General features: G+C 62.3%; 8 protein-coding genes across 8 annotated transcripts; 3 read left to right on the top strand and 5 right to left on the bottom strand.

The window, feature by feature from the left end:
- Nucleotides 1–139: 139 nt before the first annotated feature.
- On the top strand, nt 140–2,329 carry PAN0_003d1620 (ny-ren-24 antigen; the record flags this gene model as incomplete). Its single annotated transcript, XM_014802579.1, has 1 exon — nt 140–2,329. One exon carries the CDS (start codon nt 140–142, stop codon nt 2,327–2,329), a length of 2,190 nt encoding a protein of 729 aa, XP_014658065.1.
- An 11-nt stretch (nt 2,330–2,340) lies between these two features.
- On the bottom strand, nt 2,341–3,497 carry PAN0_003c1619 (WD40 repeat-like protein; the record flags this gene model as incomplete). The annotated part of the gene is made up of 3 exons (XM_014802578.1): nt 2,341–2,578; nt 2,640–2,798; nt 2,959–3,497. The coding sequence occupies 3 exons, from the start codon at nt 3,495–3,497 to the stop codon at nt 2,341–2,343; spliced, it is 936 nt and encodes a 311-aa protein (XP_014658064.1).
- A 252-nt stretch (nt 3,498–3,749) lies between these two features.
- Nucleotides 3,750–5,077, top strand: PAN0_003d1618 (acetyltransferase-like protein; the record flags this gene model as incomplete). Its single annotated transcript, XM_014802577.1, has 3 exons — nt 3,750–3,941; nt 4,007–4,639; nt 4,700–5,077. 3 exons carry the CDS (start codon nt 3,750–3,752, stop codon nt 5,075–5,077), a joined length of 1,203 nt encoding a protein of 400 aa, XP_014658063.1.
- A 309-nt stretch (nt 5,078–5,386) lies between these two features.
- PAN0_003c1617 (mitochondrial ribosomal protein s18) lies at nt 5,387–6,010 on the bottom strand (the record flags this gene model as incomplete). Its single annotated transcript, XM_014802576.1, has 1 exon — nt 5,387–6,010. One exon carries the CDS (start codon nt 6,008–6,010, stop codon nt 5,387–5,389), a length of 624 nt encoding a protein of 207 aa, XP_014658062.1.
- A 486-nt stretch (nt 6,011–6,496) lies between these two features.
- On the bottom strand, nt 6,497–14,269 carry PAN0_003c1616 (uncharacterized protein; the record flags this gene model as incomplete). Its single annotated transcript, XM_014802575.1, has 5 exons — nt 6,497–10,446; nt 10,623–10,753; nt 10,873–11,074; nt 11,142–11,282; nt 11,452–14,269. The coding sequence occupies 5 exons, from the start codon at nt 14,267–14,269 to the stop codon at nt 6,497–6,499; spliced, it is 7,242 nt and encodes a 2,413-aa protein (XP_014658061.1).
- Nucleotides 14,270–16,043: 1,774 nt separating this feature from the next.
- Nucleotides 16,044–20,279, bottom strand: PAN0_003c1615 (uncharacterized protein; the record flags this gene model as incomplete). The annotated part of the gene is made up of 1 exon (XM_014802574.1): nt 16,044–20,279. The coding sequence occupies one exon, from the start codon at nt 20,277–20,279 to the stop codon at nt 16,044–16,046; it is 4,236 nt and encodes a 1,411-aa protein (XP_014658060.1).
- Nucleotides 20,280–20,984: 705 nt separating this feature from the next.
- On the bottom strand, nt 20,985–21,884 carry PAN0_003c1614 (protein-S-isoprenylcysteine O-methyltransferase; the record flags this gene model as incomplete). The annotated part of the gene is made up of 1 exon (XM_014802573.1): nt 20,985–21,884. One exon carries the CDS (start codon nt 21,882–21,884, stop codon nt 20,985–20,987), a length of 900 nt encoding a protein of 299 aa, XP_014658059.1.
- Nucleotides 21,885–22,096: 212 nt separating this feature from the next.
- On the top strand, nt 22,097–22,696 carry PAN0_003d1613 (uncharacterized protein; the record flags this gene model as incomplete). The annotated part of the gene is made up of 1 exon (XM_014802572.1): nt 22,097–22,696. One exon carries the CDS (start codon nt 22,097–22,099, stop codon nt 22,694–22,696), a length of 600 nt encoding a protein of 199 aa, XP_014658058.1.
- Between the last annotated feature and the right edge of the window lie 24 nt (nt 22,697–22,720).

Here is a 22,720-nt window from a genome sequence, read left to right as displayed (position 1 = left end):
ACTCGTCTGGGGAAATTCGACTGATTGTTGTTGCTCCTCCATCCCAACTGTCACCATCCTCATCGGCTCCCTTTCGCTCGCTGATTGTTGTCTGCATTCCGGCTCAAGCTGCGTGACAGCAGCTCTGCTTGTAGTCGAGATGCCTTCGTCCAGGTCACATACCAGTCACACCGAGCCGAGCTCCTCACGCGACCGTCACACTTCTTCCACCCACAAACGGCGAGAACGCTCGGGATCCAAGGAGCGCCATACGGACAGTCATTCAAAGCGACACAGAGAAGACGACGACGATGGTCGAGGTCACAGCTCCCGCTCGCACGATCGCTCAGACAGACGACACAGGTCCGACCACGAGCGCAGTCACAGAGATCGAGACCGGGACCACGAGCGCGGCCACAGAGATCGAGACCGGGACCACGACCGATCGAGCCGGTCAAGGCATGAGCGCGATGCACATCGTCACGACCGCAGCTCAAAGCGGCGCGAGACGTCCGAGGAGCGCCGCGTCCGCAAAGCTTCCAAGCGGGCCGACAAGCTCAAACAGCTCGAAGACAGCTTTGCCGACGAAGAGACGTCGGCTGCCGAGCGCACAGCCGTAGCAGAGCTCATGATGTATTCAGCCGAGGACAATCCGTTCAACGACGCCAACCTGGGCCAAAAGTTCAAGTGGGGCAAAAAGGAGGACAAGGAGCGCAAACAAGGCCTCACGCGAGAAGACGCCGAGAGGCGCGATGCCGAGCGCCGCCGAGAGGCCATGGCCGAGATCGAGAAGCTCAACGCGAAACGCGCCGAGCGTGAAGCGCAGGCGGCTCTGCGTGAAGAGGAGGAGTCTCGCATGGCTCGGCTTGCCGAGTCCGCACAGATGGCCAGCTGGGTCGCCAAGGAGGACGACTTCTACCTCGAACAGGCGCACCGTCGCGCCGTCATCCGCGTCAAGGAGAACCGCGCCAAGCCGATCGATCTGCTGAGCATCAATCTCAAATGGGCCGATCCCAACATCATCGCCGAGCACGAAAACAAGCAGGATGACGACGACGACGAGGCGGGTCTCGAAATCGACCTGGACGAGCCATACTCGATCTTCGAGGACCTCAGTCTCGAGGAGACTCAAGAGCTTCATCAGGATATCCAGATGTACCTCTCGCTCGACAAGCACGACTCCAACCTCGACTTTTGGCGATCCATGCTCATCGTATGCGACGACAAGCTCGAAGAGCTCAACGAGGAGCAAGCCAGTGCCGCTGCGCCCGGCGCTGTTGTGGCATCCAATGCGCGCCAGGATCCCGAAGAACGCGGGCGGATCAACACGATGCTCGCTTCCAAGACAGCCGACGAGCTGCATCAGCTGCAGGAGCACGTGCGTGCCAAGTTGGCTTCCGGCGAGCCTGTCGATGTCGAGTACTGGGAGAGGGTGCTCAAGTCGATCGTGGTGTGGCGTGCCAAGGCGCGGCTTCGAGACATGCACGAGGCGGTGCTCTCGAATCGCCTCGAGTATCTGCGTCGCAAGCAGCGCGACGAAGCGGTACGACAAGAGCAGGAGCTCGTTCATCAGACGGGCGCGGCCATGGACGACGAGGACGCAGGGGCGTTGGATCAGCCCGATGACGCCAAGGCTCAGGCCGAGGCGCAAGAGGCTGCGCTGGAAGCGCTCTTTGATGCGGACGAGATGGAGCCGCGACCGATCGACGAGTCGCGTCTGAGCTACGAAGACCGTCGTCTGGCGGTGCGCGACCTGCGTGCGGACCTGGAAGAGCTTGTGCAGGCTCGTCGACAGGTGACGCAGCAGCTCTTTATCCCCAAGGTGCGTGCTACCGAAGCGTCTCCCGACGCGCTTGGCACCGACGAGAATGCGGCGGAACGCATGTTCATGCAGGAAGCCAGCCGGGCGCTCGATGTGAGCGAGGAGGTGATGGACGGGCAGGACGAAGTGGTTTCGCACCAGACGTACCAGTGGGAGGACAAGTATCGACCGCGCAAGCCGCGCTTCTTCAACCGCGTGCACACCGGATTCGACTGGAACAAGTACAACCAGACGCACTACGACTCGGACAATCCGCCGCCCAAGACGGTGCAGGGCTACAAGTTCAACATCTTCTATCCGGACCTCATCGACAAGACGGTGGCGCCTACTTACAAGATCACCAAGGAGGCCGGGCAGGACGATACGGTGCTGCTGCGGTTCAGTGCAGGACCGCCGTACGAGGACATCGCGTTCCGCATCGTGAATCGCGAGTGGGAGTATAGCCACAAGCGAGGATTCCGGAACAGTTTTGATCGAGGCGTGCTGCAGCTGCACTTTAACTTTAAGCGGCTGCGGTACCGCAAGTAGGCGCGGAGCAATCAGAAGTACTTCCACAGCGAGATCTTGCCGTCTCTTCCGCCGGCTGCCAGGACGAGTTGGTTGTGGCGTGCGGATGGTGTGTGCTGCGACGAGTGTCCGTCGCTGGAGTCATCTTCGTCGTCGTCGTCGTCGTCGTCTGGGTTGGGCACGGAGGCGAACTCGAGGCACTCGACGGTTTCCGAATGATAGCTCAAGTTGCCGAGCTCGGTCAAGTCGGCCATCGAATAGGCTCGTATGCTGGCGATTTGCGGAGGTGTCAGTGACATTCAGCCGGGATCAGGGACGAGGATGGACTTACGATCCGTCCCAAGCTCCGACTACGAAGGTGTTGGCGTCTGGAGCGATAGCCACGCTTGCTTTGCCCGGAGTCTTGGTCTGCAAGAGCTGCGTCTCGCCGGAGAGGAGGTCGAAGCGCGCGATGCGGTCGTCTGCACCCACCGACACGCCGAACTGCGCACTGATCGCCGTGCTCATCACTGCTCCAATGGTCACATATTGTCAGTTGGGACTGCGTTGCAAAGACCATAGCGGGAGAGGGGTGAGTGTACTGACATGATTCGGAATGACACCGGGTCTGCCAGACGAGCTCTCCGTCCAGGCTCCACCTCTTTACCCACCCATCTTCGTAGCCTGCAACCACACCGCCGGCAACAAGGTGTAGGGACATGACGATTGGCATCCTGCTTCCGGCCGTGCGCTTGATGTCTGGCCTGCCTATGGCCTCGACTACTCGCACACCCGATGGAAGCTCTATGACGTCGATGTATGCAGCGTCGAGTGCGTTGGGTACCGCGATTCTGCCGTCGTCGTATGCGCACTTTGAAAAGTTGAGTGCATTCACCCCTACACTCATTATAAGCTGCGGCTCTTGCGCGCCTTCCACCTGCGAAAGGGACCCTGGGGCGGGTGGCGAGTGTGGCAGCTTCCAGAGGTGCACATTGTTGTCCCTGCTATGCGTCAAGACATGGTCGCCGAGCGAGATGACGGTGAGGATCGAGTCGGTGTGCGCGTTCCATCGCACTGTTGGTCGGAGGTGGTGGAGGTCGACGATCGAGACCGCACCTGTCTCGTCTCCGACAACGAGTGAGTGGTGGTCGTGATGTAGGGATCGGATGGACGATGAGCCGTGATGTCGAAGGATCCAGTACGGCTTCATCGCCGCATGTTGTTGCTGGAGGACAAGAAGGGAGATGCAGTTGGTTGACAGGACCCTTGATCGGCCGCACGGACTTGCTTCGAAGCCTTGGCGCGGATTCCAAAAAATCGAAAAAGAAAAGTCGCCGCGGCCTCCACCGGCTAACGACGGCAATCCAGTTTTGAGTTTGGCAGCTGCTCGCCGGTCCACGGCCGCGATCCTCGGACACCATCTTCGTGCTCGTCGTGCTCGTCCAGCTCGGCCCATCCTGCCATGGCACAAGAAACGAACCACAACCCACTCTCGATCCACCATAACTTACCGCAACCTATCCTCGCACACAACACATCTTCACCGTATTCGACCATGGTTATGCGACCCAGACTGGTGGATTCGGCGCTGACCGAGCCCCAAGCTCGCGCTATCCTTCACACGATCCGCTTCCCCGGCTTCGAGGATGAGCAGGTGAGCCTTTCTCCCTCCCAAGCAGCCAACGAAGCTTCTACTGACTCTCTGCTATCTCTCTACAGTCGGCTCCGAATGCAGCCTTGCCGGCAGCGACACTGTCGACGCTCACGCGGCTGCAGATTCACTTTCTGCTGAGCTTTCCCTTCGAGGCGCTTGCCATGAACTACGAGCCGGAAGCATCGATGGCTGCTACGCTCGAACACACCTACTCGCGCTTCATCGAGCAGCGTCATGGAGGCGGCTACTGTTTGCAGGTCAACCTACTGTACCGTGAGCTGCTGGCGTTTTTGCGCTTCCGCTTCATCGGGGTGCTCGGACGCGTCTATTCGCCGATCTCCGAGACCTGGACAGGGCTCACGCACACCGCCTCGCTCGTCTACCTGCCCTGCCATCTTGAGGAGGGCAAGTACGTGTACTACATGTCAGACGTTGGGTTCGGAAGCAGCCCACACCGACCGATCCTGCTGCGCGAAGGTTGGGAGGAGTACGGCCGCGGGAGCGACAAGTTCCGCCTCGTCAAGCTGGAAATCCAGCCCAGATCGTACCTCGAACAAGCCGACGACGAGACCGACGATGAGGTGGCCGAGGTAGCGCGTAGCCAGGTCGTGTGGAAGTTGCAGAACCGCAAATCCGGCAAGGACTGGGAAGACTGCTACTCGTTCGCAACCACGCAGTGCTTCACCCCCGACTACCTCGTAAGTTTTCACCACCTCCTCTGTGATCGTTCTCTGAAACTGACCTTGCTCGAATTTCAGGCCTCCAACTGTGCTACGTCGAGCAAGACCGCCGTTCCGTTTGCAAGCATGATCCTGGTGGTGCGGTACCTGCTCGAGCCCACACGGCTGGCCGAGTCGGCGCAGTGGATCGCGCGCGACGGCTTGAATCCGGACTTGTACGCCTACCATCCCGACTGCATCGAACAGCGCATGGTCGTGGGCGACAAACACATCGTCAAGCTCGGCGACCAGCAGACCGTGTTTCGCACCATCGAGACAGAGGAGGAGCGCATCGAACTGCTCAAGAGCGACTTTGGCTTGTTGCATCACGTCGATACCCAGGCAGCGCTGCGCGAGATTCGCGCCAAACCTTCCGCTCTCAATCCGCTGCCGAACGGTAAGAACCACTCGTCGTAGAGCGGATCGCCAAGTGTTTAATGGAATCGCAGCTGGTCCTGGAAAGCGCCTCACTGCCGTGTGCTTTCGCGTCCCGATGCCTGAGACAGAGCAGCCTGTGCTGACTCTGCAATCGAATGCACTGCATCTTGCACCTGGCCTGGCTCCTCACCGACCTTCCTTCCGCGCCCAAAAGTCGTTGAGCCTCATGCTGAGCTGGTTCGAACCTGCATCGCCTCAACTGGCCGCGCGGGGAATCACGATTTGATGGCTACGTATAAGTACAAGAGGTGGTGATGATGTCGAGAAGATGCCTTGGGCGTTCGGACTCTACTTCCAACCGGCGCCGCTTGCCCTTGTACCGCCCCTGCTCATGACAGGAAGCAGACCCATGCTCCTTGCCCTCCTGACGGCCTTGCCGACCTGTCTCTGGCTCTTCCTCGTCAATCCCGTGCTGGCACGTGGCATGATCTTTCCCATCTCGCTGACAAAGTTGGCCAGGATCGCCGCGTTCTTATACGAGTCGTCGTGCAGGCTCGGTTTTCCCGGCTTGAGCCCGTTGATGTGGATCATATCCTGCTGTTCCGCTTCTTTACGCGTGGGGCCGAGGAGCGGGCGGGCTAGTCGCGCGGGACGTTCGGTGATCGACGTATACGAGAGCGTGGCGGGGTTGTAGTAGTGGCCGTTCATAAACGCACGGCCGGAAACCGTCTGACGGTCACGAACGGGCGTAGGGCTGCGTGGATTGTGCACCGCTCCCGAGGCAGGCGGGGCGGCAGCAGCACGGTTGCGTGCCAGCTGTTCGATCGACGACGATAGCTCGTCCAGCGCCGAACCCGAACCGCTGTTCGAGGCGGGGGCGGATGTTGCAAAGCGACGCAGAGGCTGGATCGCTCCAGAGCGGCTGCTCGATGCGCTGCATGCGCGCGAGATAAGCGTAGTCGTCACCTTCATCGTCGGTATGAGTGTGTAAGAGATGGTGAGCAAGAGTCGAGACGGCAAGTGAGAACCGTCAGAGCTCGCTCGCCCGCAGAGACTTGGAAAGTACGAATGCTTGGAAGAAATGCGTCACGTGCAAAATTGTTCTCGTGCGAAAAAAAAAAAAAATAGAGGCCAGCCTCGAGCTATGAAAGCGCCCACTGCTAAGGGTCCAATGTGTTCCCACCGCTCAACATCGTCAGTCCAGGTTGGTGCAGGTCCCTCGCCATCTGACTCGCATCCGTGGCGTAAGGCCCATCTCGCGCACAGTCACACCGTCGCACCGTCACATCGAGCAATGCTTTGACATCGGCATAGTATATACAGCACAGAGGTTGGAGGCCGAGCAGACAGATTAGCGAGGCGGAGCATGCGAACGGGATCCCAGAAGAAAAACAAAATCCGACAGAAAAGCGAGCGTGTGTGTTGGAAAAAAAAGAGAAAGTGATGTTTTGGCGGCGTCTACTTGCCACTGCCGTCGATGGCGTTGAGTGCGCCGTTTGCGCGGAGGTGGACCATGTTCTGGAGGCTGTACTTGCCCTTGCGTCCACGGTCCTCGAGGGTCTTTTGGCTGAGCACGAGGTTGAGCTGTTCCTTGGCCTCGGCGTCGCGGCCGGTGCCGGCGTAGAGGCGGCCGAGCTCGTAGTGGGCAAAGTAGACGAGCCAGTGGTCGAGCTTGAGCTGGTGTCCGTGTTCGAGCACCGTCTTGAAGCTGATCTCGGCCTGCTGCGCCGCCTCGCGCTCCGGGATGGGCGACTCCTTGGGACGCACCTTGGAGTGCTCTTCGGGGCACGCGATAAACTTGAGGCACACGCCGCGCAGGAAGTGCGCCAGACACAGGTCGTCGTAGTACTCGTCGCCCGAGTAGTACTGCGACGGATCCTCGACGTCGTGCAGATCCGCGAGCGCATCGCTCACCATCACCAGCGCCTCGTCGCACAGAATGTAGCGCGGCGCGTTCGAGAGGCAGTGGTAGACATAGGCAAACTCGAGCCCGGGCAGCAACAACCTGCCGTACGTCGTAAACTTCTTGGACTTGCGCGCCACAAACTTCTCCATGGGGATCGACTTGCCCGCGATCTTCTGCGTGAGGTTGGGCACGTTCTTGAAGATGTCGGCTGCCTCCTTCATCGCGCGCTGGTCCTCGCCCTGCGCGGACTCGTAGAGGTTGCTGGCACGGCCGTAGTTGTACACCGCCTTGGACCAGTTGTTCTCGGCGGCGAGGATGGCAAACTGGTCGTGTGCCTCCTTCCACTTTGTGAGCGACATGTTGCAGAGCGAGAGATCCCAGATGCAGATGTGCTTGAGCTGCACGTACTCCTTCTGGATGTCGCGCGCCGTCTCGAACTGGGTGATGGCCTTCTCGGCCAACGCCTGGGTCGAGTAGAGACGGCCGGAAAAGTAGAGGAAGAAGACGCCCTCCGGGTAGCGGCGCAGATTGTAGTGGAGCACCTTGTCGGCAAAGTCGATGTCGACGCCGTTGACGGGGATGAAGGTGGAGATGACGAGGTGGTAGGCGAGCATCGACATGTCGCAGATCTGCCTGCGCACGCCCTCCTCCTTGACGGACATGCCCGGCTTGACCTGCTTGGGGTCGGCGCTCCACTGGCCCGCCTTGCTGAGCGTCTTCATGGCCCAGGCGGTGTCGCCGGTGTAGCCGAACACCTCCATGATCTTGAGCACCTTGCCGGGCACCAGACCGAGGATCATGCTGATGAGGCCGTTGCCGAGGTAGACGCCCGACTTGAAGTCCTCGTCGAGGTTCTGGCCTTTCTCTTCGGACCAGTCGACGTACTTTTGGAGGGAGCGGTAGATGCCGTAGGCGTTGCGCATGTTGAGCGCCTCGGAGACAAAGGCGAAGAAGTCGCCGGCGTAGGCGATGCCGAGGACGGCCTTGAGCAGCACGGCCTCGGCGTAGACGAGCTCGGCGTGCTGCTGCACCTCGTCCATCTGGGAGAGGGCGCTGGGCGACTGGCCGGTGCCGCGGACGAAGCGGCCAAAGTTGGAGACGGCGCTGGAGGGCTTGCGGAGGAGGTTGGCGATGGTCAGGGCGTCCTTGCAGAGCGAGATGGCGATGGCGAGATCGGCGGGCTCAAAGGTCATGAAGCCCTTGATGGTGGCGATGAGCGCGTAGCCGAGCGCATAGTAGAGGCGCGAGTCGGCGTACTCTTCGATGATGCGTTCTGCCTCGATCATGCGCGAGTTGAGGAAGAGGTTGAGCGCGTGGCGAGCCACGTCGATGTCGTCGCGCAGCTGCTGGGGCGTGATCTTGACGTCGTTGGCGGTGAGCTTGGCGACGCGCGCCGCCTTGTCGCGCACGGCCTGCGAGGTGTCGGAGCGTGCGCGCGTGTCGTTGACGGTGGTGGCGCCGTCGCCGTGCGGGCCTGCGCGACGGGCGGCACCGGCGGTGCCCTTGGGCTTGTACGAGGCGCCGTTGGCCATCTCGCCGTTGGGCGCCCTGCGGCCGGAGGAGCCGGACTTGTTGCGACGGTGACGTGCGGCAGCGCCGGCGCCACCGGCGAGGGCAGCGGCTGCGCCACCGGCCTCAGCGGCGTGGTGGCCGTGGTGCGAGTCTTCCTCCTCCTCGCCCTCGGAGATGTCGGCGAGGGGCGCGTCGTGGAAGTCGTCGTCGGAGCTGTCGTCGTCCGAGTTGGCGTCTTGGTCATCGGAGTCGTCGTCGCTCTGGGTTGCCACGGCAGCTGGAGCGGCGCGTCGGCCGTTGGTGGCTCGGCCGTTGCGCTGGTTGGCGCGTTGCTGCACTTGGTCGTCTTCGCTCTCGTCGCTGGCCGAGTCGCTTTGGGCTGCGTCGTCCGAGTCGGCAGCGGCAGCGGCCATGCCGTTTTGCCGGGGTTCATCTTGCTCTGCGTCTGCGCTCTTGAGGCTGCGCGACGACTTTCTGCGAGCGAGGCCAAAGAGGGAGCCGGCTGCGCCTGCTGCGCCGGCTGCGGCACCGGAGGCCTTGGCGGTGGTGGAGGAGAGGAAGCCCTTGCGAGCGGCTGTGTCGTCGGTGGTGGAGGTGCCGAGGGGAGGTTCGGAGGCGCCACGTGCGCGGGCGGGCGCAGCAGAAGCGCTGGATGCGCGCTTGGAGCGCGCGCGTGCGATGACGCCGTCTGCCTTGGCGAAAGGGTCGGCGTCGGCGGCGGTGGTGGGGGACTCGGTCTTGGGGGTGCCCTCGACCTGGCTGACGGAGCGGGAGAACTTGCGGGAGCGGATACTGCCGGAGGTGCTGTTGAGCGGAGCGGCCGAAGCGCCGAGCGCCTTGTAACCGTCTACGGCGCCGTTGGTGGGGTACGCAGCGGGGAGGGAGGGGACGGGTGGGACGGGGGAGAGCTGTTCGGGCTCGTCGTAGAGGCCGTCGCGGATGGAGGCGGAGCTTGTGCGGGTGGCGAGGCCGGGCATCTTGATGCTCATCTTGCGCGAGGCGGAGCTGAATCTGCGGATGCGGCTGCCGGAGGAGGAGACGTCGGGGTCTACGGGTTCCGGGGTGGTGAGGTTGGTCTGGGAGGAGTTGCGGGAGCGGTTGCGGATGAGGTTGACGAAGCTGTTGCCCGAGGAGCCGCGACGCGAGTCGATCGAGCGCGCATCGCTCTGGGAGAGGTTGGAGCTGCTCTTCCTGAGGCCGAGGCTTGCGGCGGAGAAGCCGCGCGAGCGACCGATGGAGGCAGAAGAAGGTGCGAGGTAGCCGTCGTGGGTGGCGTTGCCGTTGACGCTAGGGGAGCGTGTGGGCGATGCGGGTGTTTGCGGGTTCTTGCGGGAAGCGATGGAAGCGGAGCGAGACTTGCGGCTTGCTACGCTTGGGGAGTGCTTGAGGCTGGCAGCGTCTGATGCGGCGCCGTTGGCGCGGCTGCGAAGGAGAGCGTCTGTGTGGGAGAGGGGGATGGGCGAGGGATCTTGGAGATGGTCATCGTTGTGCGCGTTGTTTGCGTTGGCGGGCGAGCTGAGGGCGTTTGTGGTGGTGTTGATGCCGGCGAGGATGCTTCTGCGGCTGCCGGACATGGAGAAGCGCGATGGGCTGTCGTTGTTCATCCTCAGCACGGCTGCGCTGGTCATGTTGATGGGAGCGCGTGTTTGAAGGGATGGTGTGGGTAGAAGGGGAAGGGGGTTTGAAGAGATGTGGGGGTGTGGCGATTGGGATTGAGATCCGTTCGAGTGCGGAGAAGGTGCGAGCGGGGGGTCAGTCAGAGTGGGCTCGAGTGCGGTGCCTGTGCGAGGCAGAGCAGGCAGCTGCAGAGCAAGCAGAGCAAGCAGAGCAAGCAGGGGAAGCGGCTGGGATTTGCGACTGGCATTTGGGAGCTGCGAGGCTGCGGTGCGAGGCTGCAGGGACGGAGAGGCCAGAGAGGCAGGCCGGCCAATGACGGCTGCTCCAAAAGTCTGACGTGCATCCGAATCAAGTGAACCCACGCTTTTTGGCGCTGTGACGCGTGAAATTGGCGAAAAAGAAATTCCCCGCTCAACGGCTGCCAACGCCTCGTCCGCTGCGGAGAGTTCTGAACAGCCAATCATCGCCCGCCAAAAGAGCGATTCGCGATTGCCCTCTGAAAGCGGCCTTCGGTAGGCGCGGCGGCAGGCGGCGTGCAGGTTGTCTCACCGCCACGCCCCGCCTTGCTTTGCATCCTCGCCTCGCCGCCCCGCCTCTTTGGCGCAAAGCGAGCTTCACCGCCGTTGCCGTTGCTCGCAAAGAGCGCCTCCCCCGCAATCTTGCGGCTGATCAGCACCGAGCTGTAAGCCCACGTGTGACATTATCGTGTGCGGTCACAGCACTAGAAAATTGGGCCAGAGCGGTCGGGAAACATGCTGGCTGCACCTGTCAATGGTCCGAGCCATGTTTTACGTGTGACTGAGCTCGAGCTGGTGCAAGGCGGCTTGAGAGTAGCCGGACCGTGGACAAGCCTGCGAGCGCAGTGCTTGGCGACCTGAGCGTCGTCAGATATCGACGTGCGCATCGCGAACGATTGAATCCGAGTTGCCAGGACGACGGCCTCGTGGCGTCGTTGGCACACTCGCATTGCACACACGCGCGCACTCGTAATCCGGGTGTAGCTGTGTGTGGCAAGATAAGCATTGCCCTGGCTCATACGTATCGCCTCTGCGCAAGCTACCGCTCGACATTCTGCACGGATGCCGGGCACGCACACCGGTCGCATGCGCTCACTGCGCCTGAGCGCCACTTGGAGGAGCCCGAAAAGGTCGCACCACCAACTCGGCATGGCGGAGAGATGCTGCGCAGGAGGAGCTGCACCGTCGCGCTCTGATGCCTCAGCGCACGCGTCTAATCGCGGCTCACCACGCAGTCTTGATACGGTGTGCTCAAATTGGCACTCGTCACCACAATGCATTGGGTTTTGAGTGGGGGTCGGTTTGTCGATGAACGACATGCTAAATACCGGGAAGGGGGGGGGGGGGGGGGACAAGCTAACCAGGGGGATGGGCCAGATCAAAGCCCAAAATATCCTGCCAATACGTCAGATCCCTCGCATTCAAGCACGCCGCGAGGCCGTCGATCGAATTCCTACCCATCTCGGCCGCCAAGGGGAGCACTGTATTCTTGGCCTCCTGCTGCAGCTGTTGCGGATGCCCCATGACCGCCGGGGTATTAGTCCACCCCGCGGGGATGGGCATCGACGTGCTTGCCGCGTTCGTGTTTGCGGGGGGAGCGGGGGAGAGATAGGCAGGATGGGGGGCCGAGTCCTGCGCATACGCGTCGGCAAACGTCGCTGCTCGTCCCATCTCTGGCCTGGGGCGCTGCATCGCAAACCTCGGATCGCGGTACGCATCCTGCGCACCACGCTCGTGCGTCCACCTCGCCTCCCTCTTCTCCTCCCAATGGTGCGGCCGCGCAGCATACCCATCCTTGCTTGCGGCTACCTGCTTCTTGGCCGTCTCGAAACTTTTGTCCAAGCCCGCATCGAAGATCGCCGCGATGAACCGCACGAGGTAGCCGGGGGCTTCGCGTTCCGTATCCACCACTTCGCCCGACTTGAGCCGCTGGGGCTGGTTGCACTCGCGCAGCATCTCGCGCAGATACCCCACGCCCTCCACCACCGTCGCCGCATCCAGGTGCGAGCGGTACAGATAAAACCACTTGACCACCTCGCTCGCCGTGATCACCAGGTAATCGTGTCCCACACGCACATACCCCGGCTTGCACAGGTTCTGCGCAAACAGCCTCAGACAGCGCATGGCACTATCCACCGTCTGCGCAAACCAAAACGCCGACCTATGCTCCGCCATATCTCCCCTCGCCTTGTTGCGCCCCGCCGCCACTTTGGCTGCCCAGTGCCATGTCGACTGACAGATGTAAAAGTCCCTGAATCCGTCCAAGTACGGCAACTCTGCCACGGCCGACTTGTCCATGGGAAAGCGCGGGTGGTACACGCCGTCGCTCACGTCAAAGTACCTCTTGCGCAGCATATCCAGCCTTGCACGGTATCGGTCAAAGAAGCCGCCGAAGGAGGTGGCGTCGTTGGAGCGGCTGATCATGTCGAGGAACGCCTCGTTTTCGAGCGTGAGGATCGACATGTCCAACGACCACGCCAGCCGCGAATCGACCGACAGCAGCACATCGCCGCCGGCACGGATCCACGCGTACGGGTCCGGGTAGTCTTCGAGCGGGATGATGCGCGCCCGCGGCTTGGCATGCCGATCATCGCGCCGCACCAGCTCGTGCACCAGACACAGCACGATCCACGTGCGCTGACGATCGCGCTCCAGCCTCCGACGATACCGGTGCGAAAAGCTGTCGGACCTCTCCCTCCCACCCTCCGCCCGCGCCCTGTTCGTCGCGTCGTCCGCCTCGATCGCCTCGAATGTGGCATGGAGCCCGAGCTCGTATGCGTATCCCATGGCACGCGCCGCCTTGCGCACGATCGTCTGGTCGCCCGGATCCTTCCAGGTGATCACCAGCACCAGCGCCTGCACATGGTCCATCGAACACACCTCTTGCGCCGCTGCGAGGTTAAGCACCGCCTTGGCCACCCGATGGCACTGCCTATGCAGATGCGGCTGGAAGAACCTCGACGCAACCGCAACGATGGTCGAGAAGAGGATGGGTGCGTTCTGACGACAGTAGTCGGGCGTATGCAGCGAGGCGTCGAGCAGCGCCAGCGGCGGATTGAGCTCGGCAAAGTAGAACTCGAACAGCTCGTGCGCCTGGTCGATGCTGATGATGTGCTGACGCACCGCGTCGTCGCCCAGATCGGCGGCGATGGGCGGTGGAGCCGCTGGGACGTTGGAGGCGCCGGGATGCGAACGCTGCATGGCGTTCTGCGCCGAGCTCCATGCCGACGTCCTGTCCCAAGCCGTCTGATCCTTACTGCGCGGCGGCGGTGGTGCAGTGCGATTGGCTGTGCCCGACGACGGTCCTGCCAGCGGCGGGAGTTCGCGGCTTCGATCGTGCTGAAAGGCGTAGGCATCTTGCTGCGCCCTCTCCTGTTCGTGTAGCTGTGTGGCGTGGTGGGGCTTTCTTGCAAACAGCGAATCCTCAAACGACGGAATCGACTGCAAATACGGCCCGAACCAGCGTCCATGCACGGAACCCTTGGGGCTGGGCAGTTTGGGCGCCGGCTCGATCCTGTCTGTGCGAGTGACTTCGAAACTTCGATGCGCATGCTGTGGTTGCTGAGCCTGCTGCGCATACTGTGGTGGCGACGGCGGGGGAGGTGAACGGGAGAGCTCGCGCGGCTTTGCGCGCACAGGCGAGGTGTTGCTGTTGGCGGAAAAGGAGACGCGTTCGGCGTCCTCGTCTTCGAGCTGGTCCTCCTCGTCGACGCCGAAGCTGTCTGCGTCGCTGCGTGGGCGCTTTTTGGGCTTGCGCCCACGGTGGTGCTCCTTGAACTCGCACACGAGGTCGAGGCGGTTGCACCGCTTGCATCGGTCGTCGTTCGCATTGGCGCGCGAGCACTTGACCTTGATCGCGCGGCACTTGAGACACGCCAGGTTCGAGCCGCGCTTTTCGGGTTTCTCCGAGTCGAGCAGTGCGCGTCGCACAGGCGTATCTGCCGCTGGCTTGTTCATTTCTGCCGACGGGCTGCGGGCGATGGAGACGGGCGATTTGGCGTGGTCGGCGACGGACTGCGATGGATCGAGCCACGCCGCGGCGGACGAGGAGGAGGTGTATGCAGCGAGCGGAGCGTTGGTATCTGGACGAGGCGATGTGGCCAGTGGAGCTGCGACTGCCGCTGCTGCTGCTGCTGCGGCAGCAGCTGCCTCGGCTGCAGCATCAGCGAGGCTGTTCATCTTGAAGGGGATGGGGAGTTGGAGCCGACGAATCACGGAGCGAGCTGATGCATGGCGGGCGGATGCAGCAGACGAAAGGGCAAGGGGTTATGCGGCTTTTTCGGTTGGCCAAAGCGTGCGAATCGTCGGTGTGGGACTCGATGATGGCCGAGTTAAGTTGGCGCTCGGTGTATAGTGTTGACCGACAAACCGACGGACCGAGGCTTGCTGTGTTGTGGCCGAAATGCGATGAAGTGGCGGGTTAAGCGGATGGTCGGCGAATGGAGGCGCGGAGGGGGGAGCGTATGATACAGCCGGTGTAATGAAGATGGTGGCGTGCGTGGGTTAGGGTTGTGGTGGTTGGGTGGAGACCAAGCGCCGCGTTTGAAAGTGGGTGGACAGCGCTTGCTCGGGGAGCGTGCGAAAGATGAAGGCGCGGTGGATACGATATGAGCAAGCGCTCGAGAGATCGTAAAGGATGGCGGTGGGAAGGCAAAAGGGGCAATGTCGATTGCAAGCAAGCTGGTCGGGGGCCACGGCTGGATGGGGCGCTGCTGTCGACTTGTGCTGCACTGCATCTTTTGGCAGCCGCCGCCGCAGCCGGAGCACGAGAGCGCCTGCTAACCGAGAGCGCCCAAAACGCGCGAAAAGCGAAAAAGCGCGGGGGAGACAAAGATGCATTTGGCGAGCGTGAGAACCGCTCGATGGCTTTACCGGCGCAATCGCCTCGACTCTGTATTGGCCGGCAAGTACTCGCATTGCGGCAGCTTCCGTCGACTCGGCTCGATCGTCTTGTCCGGAGTGTGAACTTCGCACGGGCTGCATTGCTTTGCGCGACAACGGGGGGACAAAAAAATAAAGTGGCCGGCCCAATCGCTTTTTCACGCCATTTCGTTTGCTTTTCGCCGGCCGCACCAGCTCACCGATGGCTGCTCGGTGTTTCTACTGTATTGATGCGCCGCCTCGGTCGGGCTAACCGGTCGACACGCGCGTCTTTTTTTTTCACACCCGAGCCCATTTGCTCCCCCCGCGCCGATTCGAGCGTTACAAGCGACTGCATCGGCCCTGCATCGGAAGTTCCCAGAGGCGTGTGTGCACGGTGCGGAGGGAGGTTTCGGGAAAGATCAAGTTACCGAAGCCGGATCTGCCTCTCTCTCTCTCTGTCTCTCTCTCTCTTCTTTTTTTCGAACCCGAGTCAGACGGAAATCCGCTCAGCCCGGACAGGGCCGGATGGGTGGGGGGACATTCGGGAACCGCGGATGAAGACTTGCAAAGCCAGAAAAAAGTTGCCGATGTCCACACACTCCCGCTTGGCCGCTTGAATCCAAGTCAAGCCGGTCTAGTTGCCACGCTGCCCCCACCCGCCAAAACTACTCGCCATCATTGCTGTCACATGTCAGCTTGGCGATTGTCACGTCGCTGTTGCGCGCCAGCGAAAAACAAACGGTGTGGCCATCACACACACGCCGGACGCCATCTCCTCCGCCTCGCGACTCGATCTTGTTTCCTCATACAGACCCGAGCAATGCGCGTTCGGTGTAGCTGTGTCGCGCGTCGTTACAATGTCGTACGGCCGCATCGTGCCACCGTCCTATGCGCTATCAACCTGCGTTGGAAGCGATAGCAGACGCGGGTGGCTGCGAGAGCGTGTCTCAAGTACAGCCACTGCCTCTCACCGTTCCAGCAGTGCCGATACCACGCATGCCCCGACTTCATCCCCCTGCAAAGTATTGTGAGAACTGTAGAAGGAAAATTGTCCATTGTAGCAAAAAATGAAAGATGTAGCTTGGTATCATCATGGCGCGCGCGCATTGTACGCCTGGGCTGCATCCCACACCCTCGGCTGCGTTTGCGGCTGCAGCTGCGGCTGCGTTTGCACACTCGCGCCACCCGCCGCGGGGCGGTCAAAGTCGATAGCAGCCTCGACGAGTCTGCCGTCTGCATCAAACATGGCCGGACGCGACGGCTGCACGGGGGGCGTGGGCGCCTCGTCCGACTCTTCCGCATCCACCACCTCGGCCTGCATGGGTTCGGCGATGCGCGGGTTGGACGACGTCGACACCTGCTGTCTCCCCCCTCGCCCATCCGTTGCCGCCAGTTTGTGCGACGACGATACAGAGCCGGGCCTGGACACCCAGAACATCTCCTCGTCCACTGCGGGCTTGCTCGCACTCGCTGGACGTACTGCCGACGCTGGCCGCGCCGACGACCGGTTCGGCAGCAGCAACGCCTGCTCCGCCGCACCCGGTGGCAGCGTACCCGATGCAGCATCAAGTGCGTCCAGCCCACCACTGGCGGGTGTCGAGTAGGCATCTGCCGCCGACGACACCCCGCGTCGCAGCCCACCGCCGCTAACCGACGCCTCCATCTCGCGACTGGGCGGCCGTGGCGCCGTCGTCACCGAGTCCAACACCCTCTCTGCGCCCGTTGAGCTTCGACGCGGCCGCTGCGGACGCACGACTTCAAAGCCCTTGGACCGCGCCGCCGAACCGTCCGCTTCCGAAGCCGGCGGCTCCAGGCTCGTATTGGCCTCTTCCGCCTCCGCCACGCCTTTCGCCCCGAGCCGCGCAGCTAGACTGCTCATGGCGGCGCTCATCTTGTTGAGCCCGCGCCAGCCGCCGCGAGACCGGTACGGCGCCAGCCCCGCCGCTCCATCGTCGTCATCGTCATCGCTGTCGCTGTCGCTACGCGCTCCTCCACCTCGCTTCCAGAACTTGCCACCTTTGTGCTTCTTGGTGGATTCGAGCGGCTGCCCTTCCTCGTCCACCGCCATCATGCCGGCGATCGACTGGCTCGCACGCAGCTGCGCGCCCTGCGAGTAGCGTCGCATCGTCGCATTCCTCGCCACCGCCTCGGTGCTCGAATGCCCCACCATATCATCTCCTCCAGCCGCCGCTGGAGGCGGCAACGATCGTCGATGCTGGTCGAAGTACGAGTCGAAACCGGCGCTGTGCGATCGGGGTCGCATGCGTGCCTGGGGCGGCAGATTCGCAAACTGCTGCGTGGGCGACATGCGCTCGTTGGGCGCGCCGGTGACGCTGCCCGTGCTCAGCGCGCGGTTGAGGCCGTTGCTCGACGTATGCAGCGCCTGGTACGGCGAGGTATCGCTCGCTCTTCCCCCGCCCATGCGCACGAATCCCGACTGGCCCGCAGGAGGCGGCGACTGACGCCCACCCCACTGGTGCAGCTGCGGCGGCGGCGACGACGCGCGTGCGCTGGCCACCGTCGGAGGCAGCGCAGCCATGATGTAGCCCTCGTCGTGCGGGTCGCCGCGCAGATACGTCGAGTAGGGGCTGTTGGTGTCCGCGAGCATGTCCGCCGGCGATCGACGCCCCTGAAAGTGCGTGTCGAGGTACGAGGCGTACGACGCCTGGCGCGAGTGCATGGGCATGCGGTTCATCGACATGGTCGACTGCAGCGACGTGCTGAGCCTGCGCGGCGACGACGGAATCGCCGGCGTGTTTTCGCCCGTCGAGCCGGCGAGCATGAGCGTCTGCGTGTTGGTCGATCCTGCGCGGTTCAGCGGCTGTTTCTGGAGCTGCTGCTGCGAAAGCCGCTTGCCCTTTTTGGTGAGCTGGATGGTCTCCTTTCTGCGCTTGATCTTGCGTATCGCGCCTCCGAGGCCCGAGGTGCGTGGCGAGGCGCGCTCGTCAAACGACGCGCGTCCGACGAGACGCACGACGCCCTCGATGATCTTGACGACGAGGATCGATGCCGCGCAGACGTAGAGGATGGCCTGGATAAGCAGCACCACGTACGTAAGCCATCCGACGGGCTCGCGGCCGAAATCGACGAGCGGGCTGAGCAGCAGCACGAGCACGGCGGTGATGACGCGCAGCACATTGGCGACAAAGCTGACGGGTCCCATCATGGCGCCCTCTCCCCAGGGCAGCCAGAGACCACACGCGAGTGCAAACATGATTTCGAACACGAGCACGATGATGGCCTGTGCACTGCCGCTGCCCTGGCCCGCGCCGATGACGACGCCGAGCACAAAGGTGCGCGCAAAGTCGACGGCACAGAAGAGCTGCGAGCCTGGGCTGTAGGTGTTGTAGAGCGGCCCAAAGGCGGCGAGCGTGTCGATGGAGTCGTAGAGCTTTGTTGTAGGCGCGCGGCTGATGCAAAACACGGCGTAGGCGGGCGCGAGCACCGAGAGAAAGGCAAAGGCGAGGCCGGCGAGCGCAACCGAGGTGGCGGAAAAGACGTCGGCGTTGGCCATGTGGTAGGTGGTGAAGATGGTGATGGGCAGGTGGAAGAGCAGGACGGCCCTGAGGATGTTGCCGTGGAGCATGCGGAGGTGGAAGGTGTTGTCGGTGGCGCCAAAGAGGCGTGTGCGAGCCGAGCCGATGAAGCGGTAGCCTCCGCGACGGCTGAGCGACGAACGGGGCTGGTCGTCGTCGTCGCGCTCTGCGATCTCCTTGGTTTCGAGACCGTTGGGTGCGGTGGCGAGGTCGAGATCGTAGCCGTCCTCGCGGCGCTTCTGGAGACGCAAAACGGTGTGGTGGATCGAATCGATGAGCCAGGCAGCGAGGGAGAGAGCGACGACGGCCGCTACGATGAGGAACCAGATGGCGAGGCAGGTGCCAAAGAGGTCGCGCGTTCGGAGGCCGATGGCGTGCGCGTAGGCGTCCATACCGGCGCGAGCGCCGTCGAGGTTGAGGAGGCGGTTGTCGGCCTGCCGGTTCATGTAGAGGGGCGAGGTACGGTTGGAGAACTGCTGGCTGATATCGCCGGAGGGCAGAGAAGCGTTGGTAGCGAGCAGGTTGAAGGAAGAGTCGAGCTCTGCGGGACGGATGAGGGTGACGTTGGCGGTGAGCGTGGACCAGGCGGCTTGCTTGAGGAAGGGGTAGGCGAACTCGGGCCAGCGGACGGCGATCATGGCGATGGCGGCGACGAACTGGGTGTGGAGGATGATGTCCCAGCAGCCTGGGGTGGCGAAGCGGAGGAGGGCGGCGCTGAGCGCGAGTTTTTGGCCCGAGAGGGACGAGACGAGGGTGGGGGCGATGGTGTCGTTGATGATGTTGGGCTGGCTCCCTTCCCTCGCCTTGTTCTTGAAGGCCCTGGCGCGCGAGGTGAGCGCGCAAAAGATGCGGCCCAAGGCGACGACAACGAAGAAAGCGATGGTGAGGGCGATGGGGAACCAAAAGATGAGGTCCCAGTACCACTTTGCGTCGTCGTAGGGGCTGGCGTATACCTCGAAGCAAGCGATGTCGAGGGGCGGGCTGGAGGTGTCGCTTAGGCGGATGCGGGTCCAGAGGGTTCCGAGGGTGTAGGTGTCGTTGAGCGGGATGCCTAGGCCGAGCGAGACTTGGCCGGGGTCGTAGAGGCATCCTGCGGGCTGGATGACGACTCCATTGACGGTGGTGCCGTTGGGGTCGGGTTGGGTGGGGTAGAGGCTGTCGCAGAGGTAGGAGTCGTTGCGAAAGATGCTAAAGGTGAGGAACTGGGTCTCGACGGAGAGGGTGCTGAGCAGCTGTGGGGTGACGTTGGTGTTGACGGTGCTGCCCTGTGCATCTGTTGCGCCGACGGCGACGATGCGCAGCACGCCCGAGGTGTACTGGTTCTGATCTGCGAGGACGCGCGATGGGTCGAGGTCGGGATCGAACTGGGTGTAGACGGCGGAGACGTTGATGCGGAGTTGTGGGTCTACAAAGTTGACCTGGTCTGCGGGGCAGGTTGTAAAGTAGACGTCCTTCATGCGCGAGGTGACGCTGTTGGCGGCATCGTCGTACTGCGAGGGGATGGGTTTTTGGAGGAGGAAGGGGACCTGTGGACCGGAGAGTTGGAGGTCTGGGATGACGGTGTTGGTGGCTTGGGATGCAGAGCGGGTCGGTGAGGCGCTTGCACCGGCGAGAGGGGTGCGTGTGGGAGTGTTGAGGGATGCGGAGCCTGTGGTGAAGGTGACGATTTCTGTGATTGTTTGGGCTGATGCCAGGCGGAGGAACGAGGCGAAGAGGACGAGCAGCAGGGCGAGGGACGCCGAGCGCAAGGGCGCGCCTGGGCGTGGTCTCGCCAGCGGCGTGGAGTGCATGTCGACGAAGCAACGTTGTGTGGAGCGAGATTCAAAGCAGGAGGTGGAGGGATTGCATCGCCATGTCGGCAGTCAGCCAGCTTGCGCGGTGGGGGGTGCGGTGGTCGAGATGATGATGGCGGTTGACGATGACGAGAAGGCCAAGCGAGATGAAGAGAAGGACAGCTTGGCTGCTGCGTCTTGACCCCACTGTGCGTGCAGCCGCGTTGCACACAGTCTTTGCCGGTGCCAATGCCAAGCTCCCGACGCACAGCCGCTCTCGATCGGCGTTGCGATTTCTGGTTGCCGAACAAAAAAGAAAAAGACGGGAATTTGTGGACATTTTTCGAGCCGAGCGTCAAACGTGCAGCGGCGGTGGTGCAGCTGAGCAGCTGAGCAGCTGTCAGGTCGGGTCGGGTGCGAAAAGTGGGAGCAGCGCAATTTGTTGCGCGCGCGACGCTCGAGCCGCTCCCAATCCTCCTCCTCTCAACTGGAAACGAAATCGTGCTCGCATCGGGAGCGCACAACTCGATAGCGATACTGCAAGATCCGATCGGCCTCCGATCCGCACGCGCCGTTGCTGTCTCACTCTGAAGTTGGCCGCGGCGAAAATGCCGGCCCGCGCTCAGCAACACAAGCTGAGCAGCCGAAGCGACAGACCCCAACATTGCATTGAACCCTATTCGATGTGCCACTATGCCTGGATCATCCGACCTGTCGGGGTGTTTAGATGAAGGGCAAGCCCGTGCCGGTCCTTTTGGCATACTGCCTGTACTCGTCTCCAAAGAACTCGACCAACCACTTCTCCTCGGCCCTCACCCTCCTGCTAAAGAACGTCCAGAGCGCGCCCACAAAGCCGAGCAGGGCGATCTTGTTGCCCAGCATGAGCTGCGTTCCCACCGCCCAGTAAAAGAACCCCACGTAGCTCGGGTGTCGCGTCCACGCATACACGCCGTGCGTCACCAGCACATGGTCCGCGCGCTTACGCTCGGCTACAATGTGGCTGAAGTTGTTGTGCGCCTGAACCATGGCCATGCTCCTCAGCACCTGTCCCACTCCCACCCCCGCCAGGCCCATCCACGTTGTCCAGCCGACCGCCTTGGACCAAGGGTAGAGGTGGGCGGTGAGGCCGAATTCGAGCAGCGCCACGAGGTGCGCAACGTGGTAGTGGATGCCGTTGTTCAGCAGGAAGCTGTCCGAGAACAGCCGCGTCGGGTTGAAGCTCGCCGTGACCATGAACTCGAGCATGTGAAACACCACCCACGCGCCCAGGTACAGCGCCAGTTGCGGCTGCGCGTACCACGCCAGTCCCTCCCCATCCATGGTCCCTTTGGACATCGTCTGCCAGACCAAGGTGGTGATGCGGGGGAGGACGAGTCCGAAAAGTACGCCGAGCGGAAACGCGGTGATGCACACCTGCAGCGCCGCGGGCGCATACGCCGCCGGAATCGCATACTGCACCGTATACTTGTCCGCCACCCACCGCCGCCACGATGGCGAAGCCGACATCCCACCGTTCTTGCTCGTGGCGGTAGCGGTCGGTGTGGGCGAGTCGAGGCTCGAGGTCGAAGACGCGCGCGAGGACGCCATCATGCTAGAGTCGAGCGACGAGTCCAGGTCCGACATTGTGACGATGGCGAGAAAGCAAGGAGCAAGTGAGCAAACGCGCGGCTATAAGTACGTCTCGGGCATACTCACCTTCCCTTTGATCGTCGCCAGCGTGTGGATCCGAACAATGCGCGCAGCGCTTCCCTTTGTTGTGGTTCGTCGTGGTGTGGGAAAAAGCCGCCGATTCTTCTCACGCCATCAACACAAAGGGGAGTCGGTCGTCAGGGTCCATGCGCGAAAAAAAGTTCGGATCTCGGACCCTCACCCGCGTGTCTCTCTCCACACTTGATCCCTCTCCACCACTCTTCTCTCTGCACCACTTCTCACTCGACACCGTCACTTTGACCTTTGTGCAGCACATTGAGCTCAGGATGGACCTGCTAACCCAGCTCGATGGCGACATCGACCTGCTGCTCAAGATCATGTCGTCCTCGGTCGCTTTCATCTCCCGCAAGGCCTCGCACACTCCGCTCCCCTCCTCCACCATCCCGCTCTCGGTCCTCGGCAAGACGGAAGCCATCACTCCCGCCGAGATGGACGAAGCGATCGCCGAGCTCGTCTCGGACCTGATCGAAAAAGCCGACTCGATCCGCAGCATCATTCGCCACCTCCCCACTGCGCAGGATTTGGCCACGGATACGCAGCTCCAAACGCAGCTCGACCAGATCCAATCCGAAATGGCACACGCGAACCACGAGTACCAAGAGGCAGTACACATGGCCAAGGAGTTGAAACAAGAGGTGGAAGGGTTGCTGGAGGTGGTGGCGGATACGCATAGCGCTTCAAGAGCTTGGCTCGTGCACGAATTGGAACACACACACACTGTATAATACACACAATGACAGCATCGAATG

The sequence above is a fragment of the Moesziomyces antarcticus genome, assembly GCF_000747765.1.
Source record: "Moesziomyces antarcticus DNA, scaffold: scaffold_v10003, strain JCM 10317, whole genome shotgun sequence".
NCBI lineage: Eukaryota > Fungi > Basidiomycota > Ustilaginomycetes > Ustilaginales > Ustilaginaceae > Moesziomyces > Moesziomyces antarcticus.
The sequence above is the reverse complement of the archived record's forward strand: the minus strand, read 5'-3'. Positions and strand labels throughout refer to the sequence as shown.